An 18231-nucleotide genomic window follows, 5' to 3' on the forward strand; every position below is an offset into this window, starting at 1 on the left:
AAGGCAACGAAGGGAGGCGGGGGTTTTAGTGAAAAATATATGAAAAGGGCCATGAGACTTTTCACATCGGTTGCTACATGGCCTCATGTAAAGGCCCTCGTTTCACATCGGGTGCAAATCCAGGCCCGATGTGAAATCCTTTAAAACAAAATTCCACCTTATTTACGGAATTGCCACCGCGTTATTTTTCACATCAGTGGACTTTTCACATCGGGTTCAAATCCAAACCCGATGTGAAATCCTTTCTAACAAAATTTCATATTATTTACGAAACTACCACTGTATTATTTTTCGTGGAAATAAATGTCCGATATAAAATTCCTAAATCATGTATTTTTCACTTCAAATTGTTATGAATTCTAATGTAAAATCCTTTAACAAATATTTTTAACATTATATATCTTAAAATCTAATTAAAAATCTTTTAACCAAATATCTTATTTTTAATAATTTTTAGTAGTGAATATCATGTAATCTCACCTCGAACCTCCACCACTTCATCCAACAAACTATGCCCCTACACAAAGAGGTAAAATGAAGTTCTTCCTCCTTCTATGTTTCACACACGCAGAGCAGGGCATGAATATGCACAACAAAGTGCTAAAATGTCGATGTCATAAAGAGGATGGAATCAAGAATTGTTGCATAAATTGTTGCGGTTAAGGAAACATTGCCGCACAAAAATTTGCTAACGTAACATAATGTGTTCGATACAATTGTATGAGAAAATGATCATCCGAAATTAATTCATAATATGTAATAAAAATTTATTGTCGATCAAATTTATACTCCATTTAATTTTATTTAATGAATTAAAAAATAATTTATTTATAAATAAAATCAGAATGAGAAATAATATAATTTTATCATTATTATATAACTAATAAACTACTAAATATAATTAAACATAAATTTCATTCATGGAAAGAAATCATAGCATTTAACCCAAAATGGAAAGAAAAAGTTCATAGCATTATTTAAAAGAAATTACATTATTGATTTTTTCAACTTTTTTGTAAAAGTCTTGAAGCTTTTATTTGTAGATCTCTCTAATCTCATAGCAACAACATGTGGATAATTTCGCTCCACACTTGCCACCTTTAGGAAAACCCTTTGATATACAAGATTGTCGACAAGCTTCAATATCATTTGGACATGCACCAGAATTAAAGCACCGTAATGTATCAGAATGTTGTAAATCTTGAAATCCTGTTACAATGACATTACAATTATTATTTAATATTCTGGAGAAATATTGACATTTCTAGAAATTTTATGTATAATCTTCAATTAAAAACATGAGTCTTTATTTTATATAACACTCCAGTTGCATGTATTGTCACTGAAAATATAATAAAATCGAGCTATAAAACTATTTTATTACCTGCAACCATGAGTGAAGCAATGCACATAATTGCAAAAATAAAAAGGAGAGGATTTAACCGAATTGTCATTCTACTATGAAAGTTTCATGTAAATCAACTTGCAATAGGCTATTTAAGATGACTAGAGAAGTTTATAATAAATTTTTAGAAAAATGGATCTTTGAAATATGATTAACTTTGAGTGGATATAACTTTTTATTATTACTTTTATAAAATTTTAAAGTAATTATTATTAGTTTTTTCTTTACCCACCTCCCTATGGGGTCACTCCCAGCGAAAACCTCATTTTACCCCGCTTCGGAAATGCATTTCCGAAATATTTTTTTTCTAAATTTTTTCAGACTTCGGAAGTGCATTTCCGAAAAAATCCCAAAAATTGAGATTTTGAATAATTCGGAGATGCATCTCCGAAACAACAAAAAAAAATCTTAAAAAATTCCAAAAATTAATTTTAGGATATTAATTAATTCACATATTATAAATTTGATATAATTTATGAGTAATAAATAATAATAATTATATATTTTGATATAATTTATGAGTTATGAATAATAGTTATTATATATTTCTATCCTGATTCATATTTTAAAATTTAAAATAATTTTAAATAAAAAATTAAAATAATTTCACTTACAAAATAAGTTATAATTTTTATTTATATTTATAATAATTGTTATATATTTATAAAAAAAATTAAAAAAAATGAGTGTTTTAATTTATATATTTATATAATAATTATAATAATTATTATATATTTATAAAAATTATTATATATTTATATATTTATATAATAATTATAAAAATTTAAAAAATGAGTGTTTTAATTTATAATAATTATTATATATTTATATATTTATATAATAATTATTATATATTTATATATTATATATTTATATATTTCTTACAAAATTAATAATTATGATTATATATTTATATATTTCTATTCTGATTCATAATTAAAAATGAGTTATAATTTTTTATTTAGTTTAAAAAAATTAAAAAAAGATTTTGTCTTAATTTTATTTAATGAATAAATTTTATATTTAATTTTATATAATTCAAAATTTACTTATGAAATTAAGATGTTTTTGATTTATATAAGTTAGTAAAATAATTTTTAACTTTAAAATTGTTTAGTAAATTTTGATTCACCTTGATTTTATTGATTCACCTTGATTTTATTGATTCACCTTCATTTTATTGATTCACTTTCATTTTATACCTATTAATTGTATTGATTCACCTTGATTTTAATTTTTTAATAATTATTGAATTCTTTCGGAAGTGTATATCTGAAACATTCCAAGACCAATTTGGTCTTGAAATATTTCGGATATGCATCTCCGAAAACACCCCCTCTTCCAAAAAGGGTGTTTTCGGAAATGCATCTCCGAAAACTCAAAAAGGGGTGTTTTCGGAAATGCATCTCCGAAAACACCTTTTTTTCGTGTTTTCGGAAGTGCATTTTCGAAAACACCTTTTTTTTCTAATAAAAGTACGTTTTCGGAAATGTATTTCCGAAACAAGGAGTATTTTAGTAAATTTGTCAGAGGTGGCTAAGAAGGTTACGAGGTGGGTAAAAGAAAAACCTTATTATTTGACTTTATAATAGAAAGAGATGACGTTCAAATCTCATTAGAATCAGGTGTATTTTTTTTTTACATATAGAATCAGATGTATTTAATATCGCTTTATTTATGATAAAAAGTATCTTTCTCCCTTTCTTTTTATAAAAAAAATTGTTTAAATAAATTTTAATTCTTAAAATTATATCATTTTTTATTTATTTTAGGGCTTATATATTTAAAAATCCTGGTAAATAAACAATCATTTGTTTTAGTTAGAGTTTTGATTTAATCTTTTGAAAAATTATTCATGTAAACAATTTCATTATGAATCATTTTTTAAGAATTAGTTTTAAACAATGATCAAAAATAAAATAAAAATTATATATTTATAAAACTAGAAACCAAAATTGTTCGGTTCAAAAAAAAATTGATAAAATAGTTAAGTAGATTTTGAAAAACTACACTAATCTTCTAGCACGGCGGAGTGGAGATGGATTTATAAGATTAGTGCTCCGACGCATAAGTTAATGAAAGAATAAAAAATAATGTGAGAATGAAAATAAATTTAAATATGGTGAAAGTGGTTAAAACTGTCTACGAGAAACGAGATGTACTATGCAGATAGTCTTCCAATTGATCGGATAGAGCATAATGCATCTAGAGGAAGGAATCACTTTTACAATTTTATATTAAAAGGAAAATATATATATATATATATATATATATATATATATATATATATATATATATATATATATATATATATATATATATATATATATATAATGAGGAGGGATATTTTTATTTCAAGAGTAACTTGTTAACATTTACTCAGAATTTGGACAATTTATTCTTTTCAATCTAATGATTAAAAGTAATAAGTAATAGTTTTCTCTCTCGAGATTTAATTACTTAATATTTGAGGAATACTAACTAATAGAAGGGCATTCTTTAAGTGATTAAAGTGGTAAATTTTTTTATAAATGCTTTCTTCATTTAGTATGTGTTCTGGACTAGCTCAATTGTCATAAATTGGCCCAATCCACTTGCTAATATGAAGAGACCCAATAAACATTAGACCACGCCTTGGACCAAGGAGAGGAGGAACCTCCCCTTCAACCGAGCAGGACTCATCAACACGTCCCCCACCACATAAGACTGTCTGAGCACATTGGACCTCCGTCCTCGCCAACAACTAGTTCCCTTTGCTCAATTAATCATGACCTTTTCTACTGTCTCCTACATTCTGGGCCCAAAAATCACGCCCAAGCCCATAAAATAGGACGACCTAATCCACCTCAAAGAGAACATTATAAATATTCCTCTACTCCTATAGGACAAGGTAATCCAAATTTTACCCAAAGAACTTTATACTTTTTGTTGTACGGTTGTACCTTTGTTCTCTTTCTCACTTTGGCATCGGAGTATCTTGCAGGTACAACCCTTTTTTTCTCTCAACCATCACCAAAGATCAAGCCGTTCATTGTTGACCATCTCTCTCAACCATCACCAAAGATCAAGTCGTTCATTGTTGACCATCTGTTCTGCTCTTCCCTAACAGTATGCTTAAAGAATATCTTGAGGGCACTAGTTAGCAAGACCCTTAATATTTTTAACCATTAGATTGAGAAGAATCAACGGTCCAGATTTAGAATAAGTGTTAATAACTTACTCATAGAATAAGAATATCCCTCCTTATAATATTGAAATTGTTTTCATTAAATAATTTCGTTTAAAAAGCAAGGTACTAATAACCTATTTTTAATTGGTATACAATAAATTTTTACCTTTTTCTACACATTTTCAATAATATTTTATTTGATAAACTTCGTGTTAATAATTTAAGATAATATTTATAAAAAACAGGTAAATATTATTTGTGAGAGGGAAATAGTCACGAAGTGAAATTAAATTTAAAAATATAAATTACAATACTTAGGCTTTGTTTGGTAAAATTAGCTGGTAGCTGGTAGCTTATAGCTGGTGACTAATAGTTGATAAACTAACATGAGTGTTTGGTAAATTAGTTGTTTCATTAGCTGATAGATACAAAATGACATAAAAGATTATTTTAATTAATAAGGGTAATAATATTTCGTTAAAATAATAAGGGTATAAATGAAAGAAAAAAAAGTCACAGGCTCAAAAGCTACTTCAAATAGCTTTTGAAAAAAAAAGCTAAAAACTAATAAAAATGATACATGCTAAAAGCTAAAATAACGTTATCAAACAAAACTTTTTCATTAATGTGAGCTGAAAAGTTAAAAGGTAAAAATTCTTTTTTGGTCTTACCAAACAGACCCTTATTAATTTAAGTAAATATCAATACTAAGTAGGTTGTTAACATAACCCTTCATATATTTTGGTGGGTGTAACACACCCTTTTTTCGATTTCTAACATATTGGGCTGGAAATATGTCAGGCTCGGTCTACAGACTAGCCTACACAAGCTTAGACTAGGTCACACTTTTTTTAAATAAAAAATATTTGGATTTTTTTTATAAGTTTATTTAGTTAAAAAGGCTAAGCTTCAAATCTCAAAAAAATCTGTAAAGTTTATAGATTGATTTATTTAAATAAATATGAATAATTTTTTTATTATCAATATGATATGTTTTGTACTTTGAATTAAAATACATAAATAAAATTTGGTTATCTTGACGAACTTGTGAAAATAAGATGAAAACGTCTGATGAATATTGTTTTCATAAGTTTTCTTAAATAAATAGTCTCACAGAACTTATGCTAATATGTAAGTTAAAATAAATCAATGCAAACAAATTTTTAATCTCTTGTTCTTTTAGTTAGTTAGTTATTTAAACATTATTTCAATTGCTTATTTACATATGTCTAACACAAATAGATTTTTATGAAGACTAACAGGCTAATTAGGCTTTCGATTAGACTACAGGTTAGATTTAGACCTTCGATTACTTAATAACCACTCACCTAGATGAACAAAATACATTCTTCCAATTTGAAATCCTCATTTTCTTGAATACCGTTGACGTTCCGATTGATTCCAAACAAACTTAGAAGAAAAATTACTATATATTAGCTCCTTTTGCTTCATCATATTTTCTATTGGAATTTATCCATGCCAAAAAAATTAGTGTTGAGATTTTTTTTATTTGTCACATTATGATTAAAGAAGGTAATAATTTGTTCATTTTCCAAATGAGAATACAATATTTCAATAGATCGTTCTAGACTATTTACAATGATTTCCAAATTTAACACTCTACTTTTTCATTTTTTATACTCCACATCATCTTCTCTCTCTTCCACCTAATAATTCAACACACATTCAACTTTTACTCACTATAATAGTTTTGTTTAATAAAATTCAACACCCTACCTCACTACTTTTATTTCATATTCTTATTTTCTTTTATATTTTTGTTTGATGATTATATATTAAAATTAATTATATATTAAAATTAATTATATATTAATATTAATTATATATTAATATTATTATCAATTAAAATTATGAAAAATGATGAATTTTAATATTATTAATTATATATTAATATTATTATCAATTGAAATTATGAAAAATTATGAAAAAAGTGGAATTTTTTGGTGTGTCCAAATCAAATGAACCAAGTCTCTATTTATACACACAAAAAAATGATGAATTTTGGTGAAAATAAAAATAAATAAAAAATTTATTTACTATAAAATAAATGACATTAAATAATTATCCTGAAATAAAAATATAAACACTCACAACAACCAATAATAATTTGCCAAAAATATTATGTGGCCCCCACTAATTTCTCATTCAACATGTTGAATGTTTTCAACACTAAATAATCCACATCACTTTTAACATATGATTCAACACACCATTGTACCAATTCAACTATTGAAAAAAAAATTCAACACCTCCATTGTAAATAGTCTTAGCTAATTAATGTCAAAAGCCGAACTTCTCCATGTTGTTTCACGCTGACAAGTATATTCAATCATAATACAATTTCATCAAACAAACCAGTTCTCTCTTGATCAACATCACCATTATAATATATTGTTGTAATATGTCATATATTCTATTGAGATTCATCCATGCAAAATATTTAAATGTTAGATATTTCTTTATTCTCCACGTGATCAATTCTCTTATGGTGTTAGTTATTCATTATTATAATTATATATAAAAAATTTAAATATATAAACAAATAAAGAATGACTTCATAATCGATTTTATTAGTTTTTGTGGTTGCATATTTTGCCAAAAAAATTACTTTCTAAATTATGGTGTTCTCCGATCAAAATTGAGAATGTAGAGAGGTAATACAGTTTTGGCATTTTGTATATCCACGTGTCTTATTTTTATTAGAGAATAGCAACGCAGTAGTAACTGCAAAAATAGTTTGTACAAACAAACTTAGCGCGGAAGAATAAAGTTTATGAACGTTTGAAGCAACTCAACAGCTCGCGATTTTTACGCTGCAATCCTCACACTCACACAGCACGCGGAATTTGAGTCTCAGCATTTCTCATAACAAACTCCTCCTTACAAACATTCTCTCTCTCTCTCTCTCTCTCTCTCTCTCTCTCTCTCTCTCTGGGTTTCTTCTTCTACTTTCCTCGTTCATCCTCAAGCTAGCATTCGCTCAATCTTCTCTCTGAAAACCATTCTTCAATAACAAGGTAGCACCGATCTTCTTCATTATTACATTGCATTTTCCTTTTTAGCTTTCACTTCGATTCAGCTTAATAATCAAATCATCTAGTTATTTTTGTGTTGCTCTTTCATTGAACTTGATTTTACTACTATCGTTTTCATATATACCGAAAATCAAATCATCTAGTTCTTACTCACTCTATCTAGTTGTTTGTGTTGCTCTTTCTTTGAACTTTATTTACTACTATCGTTTTCATATGTACCGGAAATCAAATCATCTAGTATTTACTCACTGTATCTAGTTATTTTTGTGTTGCTCTTTCTTTGAACTTCATTTTACTACTATCGTTTCCAGATGTACCAAAATATCATCATCTAGTTATTACTCACTCTATCTAGTTGTTTGTGTTGCTTCTTTTTCTTTGAACTTGATTATACTGTTGTTGTTTTCAGATGTACCGACAATCTGATTTGGAATACTACCGGCGTAGATATTTCCTTGAGTTGAAAGATGATTATCACAAACTCCAAGTCTCTGACTCAACATTTAGGTGTCCGATCTGTTTCAACAAGGACTATTACTCTTTGACTGAGCTTCTCAGACACGCATCAAGGATTGCTGCTGACTCGCATGGTGAGACTGTGACAGAAATTGCCAGGCACTCTGCTCTTGAAAGGTATCTTCACTTCAAAATTTCTGATAATAAGTCGCATGATATGATGAATGTTGATACCGATATGTCACTTAATGTGAGTAGTGCTGAGGGTCAGTCATTTAATGTGAGTAGTGATAAGGCTCAGTCAGTTACTGAGAATGCTGTTGAGGATCGGTCACTTGCTATGGTTATTGCTAAGGATAAGTCACCTGTTGTGAATACTACTGCTGAAGATGAGTTTGTCTGGCCTTGGATGGTGGTTCTGGCAAACAATGTTACCAAATTTGACCCCAACTGTCGTAAGTATATAGGAAAGAGTCATAAGAAAATTAAGGAGGAGCTGTACGCCAGAGGGTTTCAACCGCTGAAAGTTACTGCACTGTGGAATATTAGAGGGCAGACACCGTTTGTGATTGTTGCATTTGGAAAAGAATGGGATGGTTTCAACAATGCTTTGCAGCTAGAAAGAAGCTTTGAAGCAGAACAGTGTGGTAAGAGAGATTACGTGGGTTTAAAGGGGGAGCGAGGAGATAAACTCTTTGGATGGATGGCACGTGCCGATGACTATAATTCCAGGGATATTGTGGGCAAAAACCTCCGCGAAAACGGGGATTTGAAAACTGTTTCTGGAAAAGAAGCTGAGGATAATAGGAAAGCTTTGAAGCTTGTATCTGGTTTGGCTAACACTCTAAAGCAGAAGAACATGGAATTGGAACAAACAGCAAGCAAGTATGATGAAGCTAGTGTGTTTCTAAACAGAGTGATGAATCAAAAAGATGAGATGCTTGAACACTTTAACAAAGGTATGTTGATGTTTACAGTGGATGTTGATATAATTTTTTAATATTTCATGGTAGCTGAGTTTGTTTCATTCTGTTTCATTAGAAATATGCAAGATGCGGAATGCCGAACGCAATTATTTGCAAAATGTGTCCAAGGATCATGAAAAAGCCATGCTGGAATTGGAGGCTCGGAGAAAGGAACTTTCGTCCCGTGAAGAGAATTTGCAGAAGCGTCAAGCAGATAATCATAATGAGAGAAATAAGCTATCTCTTGAGAAGAAAAATGTAAGTTTTTTGGATCATTCAATTTATGATAGCAATGCTGATAAATCTCTCTTTTAAAGTTTATTTCTTAAACTTTATCATAATTCTTTGAAAGTAATCAATTTACAAGAGAACTAAATTGACTTCTTTAAAAAATGGACCGACCACAAAAGTGCTGTTATCATTCCTTAATATATATTGACGATTTAGACAAATCACGTACACCAATCCTTCTTGTTTTAACAACTTAAGACTGATTAAATCTGTTCTCCATCTTGTTGTGTACAGAATGAGATGGCCATAGCAGAGCAACAAAAGGCTGACGACAAAATGATGCGTTTGGCTGAAGAACATCAGGCACAACTTTCATTTTACTTTTATCTGCATTAGTTAATTAAGTTACATGTATTCACTGTAGTTTTGAGGACTCTTTTGTTTGGATGTTGCAGAAAGAGAAAGACAAACTTCACAAGAAAATCCATGACCTAGAGAGAGGACTTGATGCAAAGCAAGCATTGGAATTGGAAATTGAACGCCTGAAAGGAGCTTTCCATGTAATGAACCACATTGGAGAGACTGATCTGGAAGAGCAGAAAAAACTGGAGGCGATCAAAATAAATCTGCGTGAAAAGGAAGAGCAACTGGAAGGGGTTGAAGATCTTCAACAAACACTGGTTATTCAGGAGCGCAAAACTAATGACGAGTTGCAAGATGCCCGCAAAAAATTAATCAGTGTATGTTTCTTTCTCAGCATTTCTGTAATCTGATTAGTTTTGTAAGCATCTTTCTCAAAACTAAACATTGGTCTATGAAATCTGATTAGTTTCTTTCTCAAATTTCGTGTAATCTGATTAGTTTTGTTCATGTAATCTAATTTCCTTGTTCAAAGTGGATTGGCTGCCCAAAGAACACTTCTCGAGTCATAATTGCTGTGAAAAGGATGGGGGACCTTGATATTAAGCCGTTTGAGGAGGCATCCAAGAGAAAGTTTCCGGCTGAAGGAAATGGGAAAGCAGCTCAGAGAAAACTTGCCGATGAAAGGAAAATGAAAGCAAGTCAGTGGTGCTCACAGTGGGATGGCTATCTTAGAGATCCAAGCTGGCATCCATTCAAAATTGTAACTGATAAAGAAGGGAATTCCAAGGTAAAACGGCTTCTAGAATTAAAGTTAATCCTTTCTCTATTTGGCACGTTGCATAGTCGTTGGCACTTATTTGGCACGTTTCTTATAATGATGCAAATTGCATAGACCCTGATCTAATATATGCTTGATATATGATGCAGGAGATTTTAGATGAAAATGATGAAAAACTGAAAAGTTTGAGGGATGAACTCGGAGACGAGGTGCATGATGCAGTAGCTACAGCTCTGAAGGAATTAAACGAATACAATCCTAGTGGCAGGTATCCAGTACCGGAACTCTGGAATTTTAGGGAAGGGAGGAAGGCTTCGTTGAAAGAGGGTGTTGCCCATTTGATGAGGCAATGGAAGTTGTCAAAACAAAAGAAAGCTTGAGGCTTCATGTGGGCAGTAAGACTTAAATTAGACTTACATGCAGAAAAACTTTACTGCGTACTAGAAATCTAGAATGGTCATTTGTCTCCCTTATTTAGTTGGGTTTAAATATTGCACTGGTTCTGAACATCTATTTTCTCTAATTTCAAATATTGTGCAATCAAATATTGCATTGATTGTGAACATCTATTTTCTCTAATTTCAAATATTTGAAGATATCTCAATCAAAAACTTTGCATTGGCTACTTAGGGGATAAAGCATGCTTACTCTCTTTCCGTTTACAAAATAATTCAACTAATAGTGGTACTGTATAGTTATGATTGAAGATTTATAGTTTCCACTATATGCAAACAAGTATAAAAGAAAAAGACATTTTACTGGCATTTTTTAGAAGTTCCTATGGAGTTAAGTTTGTTGCTATGTTCAAATCAGAACTTAACATAAGGAATTACCACCATTGAATGACAATGGGTGTCTGTCTTTGAAATTAACTGATAGTGAAATTTTTTTTGCAAGGTGAGTGCATTTTTTATATCAACTTTGTAGATTTTGAGAAAATGATCCACTATATCACTATTATTATAAAAGCAAAGGTCCGTGACATCAATCGTGGAATTTCGAAAAAAAAACTTTTTGTTTCATATAAAAGTACTCATTAAAAAATAAATGAGTCTTAAATGCACAAACGCATAAACTTGTGATGATCGAATAATAAGACAAATAATTCATACGCAAATCATCTCCTATACGACTAAGATCCTATTGAATAACTAAAAATTTGTGTTGACTAATGACTCATCCTTCTACAACAAGTAAATATTTCCAAGAATAAGTGTATTTTTACATCACATGGTTCACACGAGGTATGTTTCCATCAACAGAATACAATAAAGGTAGTGATCAACAACTAAGCATGATCACTAAATTATTTAGAAAACCAAATAGAGAAAGAAAAACTTTTCACACAATCTCGATACTTCTCCTACATCACTTAAATGCTAATCAACACATCTGCAACCACCTACATATAGATATACATATAAGTCCAGTTTTTGCACAATATTAGCATCTTTCACGTCGGTCAAGTCAACATCTTAAAAAGTAATATAATACTCTCCATGCTTTTCAGTTAAATACACTCTCATCCTTTTCATTTTTTTGACAAATTTACATTTGGTCCTTTCTTTGCGTAACAGAAAATCAAACAAAAAGAATCATAAAAAGAAAAGGAAACGCAACGTGTCAAGACGAGAGTGGACAACGTGGCACAAGATATTTTATTTTTCTTCTTCTGTAGCTATAAATAGTCAAAACTTCTCTTAACTTCTCTTTCATTATTTATTCATTGGCTCATAACTTCTCTTTCTTCACACTTTTTCTTGCATTTCGTTGCAACTGTAACATCACATTTAAGCCTGCAACTACTACTACTACAGTGTAAAAATGGAAAACGGAGATCAGTTTCTGGAATCCAAATCCAAATACGATTGTCTTTTGTTTGGTAAATCACTTCATTTTCTCACTCTAATATGCTTCATTCATGTTTTTAGGTTAAATGTTTAGATTAACTTGTTTGATATGTGCAGATCTGGATGATACTCTTTATCCTTTTAGTTCTGGATTATCAGGTCATGTGACTGAAAATATTCAAGGTAGTTGAAATCATCTCTATAGCATTGATAACCGGTATGAACTTGTCAGTGTCGGTGTCATGTTTCAGGTGTTTGTGCATAGTAGGAAATCATAGTCTATGTGATTACTTGGATTCAATTTTGTAGAATTTTTATTTATTTAGTTTCGATGGATTTATTGTTGCAGAGTATATGCTTGAAAAGCTTGGGATACAAAAGGATAAAGTTCCTGAATTGTGTGTTTCTTTATATAAAATTTATGGGACAACGATGGCAGGTCTCAAGGTATTAATTAATTAATTAATTGAACTTTTATTATTTTAATTAAAAAAAAAAATTTGTTTTGTTTTGTTTTGTTTTGAGGGTATGGTGAAAGAATCATGATTTTTGTTTCTTTTTGTTCTCATCAGGCTATTGGCTATGATTTTGACTATGATGACTTTCATAGGTAAATTAAATGTTTTTACATTTTTGTGATTTGTTAATTTTTTTTATTTGGCCATTTATTCGATTAAATAGTTAGAATTAATGTGAAACTATTTTATTTTTTTATTTTTTTGTTGAACAGCTTTGTTCATGGAAGATTGCCATATAATTTGCTAAAGCCTGATCCTGTTCTAAGGGGAATTTTGCTAAGCTTACCCTTTAGAAAAATTGTAAGTTTCTTTGTTCTTATTTGATTTTATGGCCAAAGTAGTACATATATACTAATAAAATCTGTTTTATTGACTTATTCAAGCTTATATCTACTAATATTAGCACTTGTAAGCTCTCTAAGAGAGCTTATTTAAAAACGGATTATGGATTATAAAGGGTCATGTTTGAGATTGTGCAAGCTAGACTACCGCACTGAGTTTAAAATTTGTCACAAGATTATAGCTACATTGACCCTCATAAAATATCTGTCGCGGCTAAATCGTGGCAAAACAGGATCTCTAATTGTTTTGCTAAGATTGAGCTAAGGTTAACCTCTATGCTGTCTCCAAAAACTTAAGACGATCTTGAACTTATATGAAATTACTTTGATTTTATTTTTTATTATAGAAATAGACAAACAATTTATACATAAACACTTGTATAATAAACATTGATGCCATAAGCATTTGATTAAGTTGTTTATGAATCATGATCATATTAGGTCTATAATTCATAAATTAAAGCTAATACTAATAGTATTTTTGTTTCCGTATAGATATTTACAAACGCAGACGATGCACATGCAAAGAGAGTGCTTCACAGGCTTGGACTAGAGGATTGTTTTGAAAGAATCATAAGCTTTGAGACACTTAATTCCTTCAAATCAAATAACTTCAACTCTCCTGGCGGTGAATATAAACAAATTTCCACAGGAATATTTGATTTTTACGAGTACATTCGTAATCCTGATGCTGATATTGTGCTCCCAAAGACTCCGGTTGTCTGTAAACCCTTTCAAGATTCGTTTGAAAAGGTTTTTGAGATGGTAGATATTGACCCTCAAAGAACAGTGAGATTTTATCCTTCACTTATTATCATCATTTTTCTGATTATGTGATATCAAATTATGTATTTATTTAGTAACTTTGCCTATTGTAGTTGTTCTTTGATGACAGTATCCGCAATATTGAGACAGGAAAATCCTTGGGCCTTCACACAGTCTTGGTAGGTAGTTCTTGCCGTTGTCGATGAATGGACAAAATATTAGTAATAATATTATGTTGACATAATCATTCATTTACTTCTTGCATATGTTTGTTGAATTTTGGCAAATATATACATGCACATATTCTTGTTCTTAGATTAGGACTTTGTCAATGTACAATATGAAGACTGAAAATCATCAGCATCATATCAAACTTGAATAGTTGATGAATCAAATTATGCAGGTTGGAACTTCCCATAGAACTAAAGGAGTGGATTATGCCTTGGAGAGCATCCATAATATGAAGGAGGCATTTCCAGAACTGTGGGAAGTTGATGAGAAGAGTAAAAATGTCAAGTATTCTAGAAAGGTTTCAATTGAAACATCAGTTAAAGCTTAACTTATTATATGCATCATCCTTTTGAATTTGTGGTGCCTAATATTGTTCTGGCATCTAACTTTGACTAATGTACTTGTTATCAGAATACTTATATGTTATTTATATAAATAAATGAGTTTTGTTTATCAGCCAAGCTTTTATTTTTGTTAGGCTGGTGTTTTGGCCTTCAAATTTTTTCCTATTTTCTTATTAGATTTTTATATTAAGTGGAAAAATATTTTTGAGCTTATAGCTTATACACTTACATAAAAATAAAAGATATGTTTAATTTAATAACAGTGTTTTCATTACGAGTTTATAACTTATTTTACTAGTTTATAATTTATTTTGCAAACATTATTTTAAATAGCGGTTTAACTTATAGCTTATAACTTATCATATTTTCTTCCACTTTTACCCTTATTATTATAACTAAAATCCATTACTACCTTTTATAATTTATTTTAATTTAAAATTAAATAATTATATATTAAATGTCTTGTCATTTTAATTCATTAACTAATTAAACTGCTAATTTTATCAAATATTTTAATTAATTTATCAGTTATAAGTTATCAATCATCAGCTATAAGCTATCAGTCATCAGACATTAGTCATAAGCTATAAGTCATCAACTAGTTTATTACTCAACCGTTATTTTTATCGAACTGAGTCTAATTCATTCTTATAAGATAATTAAAGAATGCAACAGATAATCTTGTAAAATGCTGTAAAAGAAAATTAGTAAGAATAATGACATAAATATGTTGTAAATCCTAATTACACAATCTGGCTTTCAAGGATAGATTTATAAATTAAACATATACATTTGTGAAAAATATGTTGGTGTGTTTTAGTGAGGAGAGAAAGAGAGAGAATAAAGCAAGTAAGTATCATATTATTGAATTGAATTGTACAAATTAAATTACAAACTATATCTATTTATATACAATTAACTTGTACCCTAAAAAATCTAAGAAACCTAATTGGGCTTGTACTTGGATTATTCAAACTTGGATTATATCTAATATCTCAAAATACCCCTATAATCCAAGTTGTCGAACATACGGTAATCATAGTCGATCTGAACTATTTTTAATTTCTTTCTCAAATTCAGGAATCGGTCGATCGTCAATCCTTTGCTGAAAATTTCGGCCAACTGTGCTTCACTTGAGCAATGTCTTACTTCAAGTTCACCTTGATTTACTTTCTCCCTTAAAAAGTGAAATCTAGCTTCGATGTGCTTACTTCCTCCATGCAAAACTGGATTCCTTGCAAGATTAATGATTAACTTGTTGTCGATATGCAGTACTAGAGGTTTCTTCACTTTGACTTCGATCTCTTCCAACACAGATTTGATTCAAATTGCTTGACACACAACGTAGGATCCTGCTATATATTCAGTCTCACACGATGACAATGCCACCACAAGTTGCTTTCTCGAGCACCATGAGATTGGGGCACCAAAGATTTGAAAGAAATAACCAGTCGTGCTTCTTCGATCTTCCTTATCTCCACGCCAATCAGCGTCTGAATAGCAAATAATCATAGCTTCTTTGCTTTTAGTATCTCATCAAAATAGAATTCCATAGTTTATCGTTCCTTTTAAGTATCTCAGGATTCTTCTTGCAGCCTTAATGTGTGACACCCTTGGTTCACTCATGTATCTGCTCACTAATCCGACTGCGAAACCTACATCAGATCGATTGTTGCACACATACCTTCGAGATCTAACAATTAGTTTGAACAAAGTAACATCGACTTTGTCTTCCTCTCCATGCTTCTCCAACTTCAAATTTGGTTCAAGAGGTGAGGATGCAGTATTCGAATCTTCCATCCTAAATCTCTTGAGTATCTCTTTGACATACTTCCTTTAATGTAGAACCATACTTTGCTTCGAAATTTGAAATTTCATGCCTAGGTAATACGACAAGTTTCCCAAATCCAACATTTCAAATTCCCTCTTCATCAGCTCTTTGAACTTCGACAAGTTCTCCAAGCTATTTCCAGTTACTAGCAAGTCATCGACATATAAGCAGATGATTGTTATATCATGTGCTATAACCTGACAAACCTCAGATTTGTATTTGACAAATCTCAATTCGACCAAGTATGATTCAATATTCTTGTTACATGCCCTAGGTTCCTGCTTGAAGCCATAAAGCGTTTTGTGAAACTTATACACATTACTCGCTTCCTCCTAAATCTCAAATCCTGGAGGTCGTGTGACATAAACCTCTTCTTCTAAGGGTCCATTCAAAAATTTTGATTTTACATCTAAGTGAAATATCGATCAACCTTGTTTGCAGGCCAAGGCTACTACTAGTCGAACAGTCTCCAGTCTTGCTACTGGTGCAAATACTTCAGAGTAGTCGAGTTCTGCTCTCTAAAGAAATCCTTGAGCTACCAATCTTGTCTTATGTCTTGCTATAGACCCATCAACATTGTGCTTCAACTTAAACACCCATTTCATTTCGATAGTTTTTGTGTGTATTGACAATTCGACTAACTCCCAATGTTCTTTCTTTTGATTGCCTGTAACTCTTCAACCATAAGAGACTTCCATTGTTTATTCTTTAAAGCCTCACTATAATTGATTAGTTCAACACCTACAAGTAAAACAAAATGAACTATATCTCCATCAGGTGTGAGTTCGTCATCACCACTCATTTCATAGTCTTGAAGTCATGTTGGACGAACTCTAGTTCTCTGAGGTATTTGGCTTTTACCAGCCATACCCTCTTCGACTTTGACTGTGTCAGGAATATCATCAACTACTTCGACTTTGACTCGAATATCTGCAATTTATTTGACTTCAACTTCATAATTTTCTTCGTCGAAGCCATAACTCATCAATGGATTATTTATTGCATCACCAAAATTCCAATCCCAGGCAAAATTTTCATCAATCACAATATCTCGACTCATCACGATCTTCTTATTATTTGAATTGAACAACCTATATGCATCAATTTTATGATATCCTACCAAATCATAGGTTCATTATTGTCATCAAGTTTCCTTCTTTTCGCATCAGGAACATGCTTGTAACAAATAAAGCCAAACACCTTCAGATGACTCACTGATGCTCGTTTGCCACTCCATACTTCTTCACCCCATTTTTGTGGGCTTTTGCAGGGCGGCTCTAAATAGGGCGAACACGCCCGTTTGCCATCCCTATATGCATATATGGGAATGGGGTTGACAACATGTTGTTCGACCAACATTAATGTTAGGGGCCTATCGGATCAAACTAAAATTGTTTATAGGAAATTCTTTTTCTACCCTTAAGGCTTCGCCTACACTACACCACCGTGAATACAATACAATGTCCCTAGCATCTAGAGATGCATCTCCGGACGCACATTTTCCACACACAACTGAAGTAAAAATGGTGAGAAACTGTTATTCCGTAAAAGATTGATTCGAAGATGCATCTCTGTATGCATGAAAGTTTGATTCGGAGATGCACCTCTGAAATGCCCCTTTACTCATTAGTCAATGAGCATTTTGGAGATGCATCTCTGGAGTTCTCTCTGTTAGATCAAATCAGAAACAAGATGAAACAACAATGGCATAATAAAATTGAAATAACATAAATTAACTCCAAAATAAATATTACTTAGATAAACATTACATGTTATTAAAAACAGGTAGTTCGAGACGATGCAACATTTTTATAATATTTTTGGCTGATCTTTGATGAGAGTTATGTCCTCGAATATCCGAAATGGAAATGGAAGGTGTTGTGTCATTGAAATACACAAAAGCAAGATGGATATATGTAGACATTTTA

At 30.7% G+C, this 18231-nt stretch overlaps 2 protein-coding genes and 1 long non-coding RNA gene across 3 annotated transcripts; 2 read left to right on the forward strand and 1 right to left on the reverse strand.

Moving 5' to 3' along the window:
• Nucleotides 1-951: 951 nt before the first annotated feature.
• On the reverse strand, nt 952-1483 carry LOC131635523 (uncharacterized). Its single transcript, XR_009293826.1, has 2 exons — nt 1385-1483; nt 952-1209 (listed from the first exon to the last, which is right to left on the reverse strand). It is a non-coding gene; the product is annotated as an uncharacterized LOC131635523 (long non-coding RNA).
• A 6002-nt stretch (nt 1484-7485) lies between these two features.
• LOC131635531 (factor of DNA methylation 4-like) lies at nt 7486-10916 on the forward strand. The gene is made up of 7 exons (XM_058906154.1): nt 7486-7612; nt 8040-9045; nt 9128-9309; nt 9577-9645; nt 9738-10022; nt 10178-10432; nt 10573-10916. Exons 2-7 carry the CDS (start codon nt 8040-8042, stop codon nt 10801-10803), a joined length of 2028 nt encoding a protein of 675 aa, XP_058762137.1. The 5' UTR covers nt 7486-7612; the 3' UTR covers nt 10804-10916.
• A 1235-nt stretch (nt 10917-12151) lies between these two features.
• On the forward strand, nt 12152-14584 carry LOC131635514 (uncharacterized protein C24B11.05-like). The gene is made up of 8 exons (XM_058906139.1): nt 12152-12305; nt 12391-12456; nt 12623-12720; nt 12846-12883; nt 13004-13091; nt 13628-13921; nt 14011-14076; nt 14301-14584. The coding sequence occupies exons 1-8, from the start codon at nt 12248-12250 to the stop codon at nt 14454-14456; spliced, it is 864 nt and encodes a 287-aa protein (XP_058762122.1). The 5' UTR covers nt 12152-12247; the 3' UTR covers nt 14457-14584.
• The last annotated feature ends 3647 nt before the right edge of the window (nt 14585-18231 follow it).

This window comes from Vicia villosa, unplaced genomic scaffold, assembly GCF_029867415.1.
Source record: "Vicia villosa cultivar HV-30 ecotype Madison, WI unplaced genomic scaffold, Vvil1.0 ctg.001503F_1_1, whole genome shotgun sequence".
Taxonomy (NCBI): Eukaryota; Viridiplantae; Streptophyta; class Magnoliopsida; order Fabales; family Fabaceae; genus Vicia; species Vicia villosa.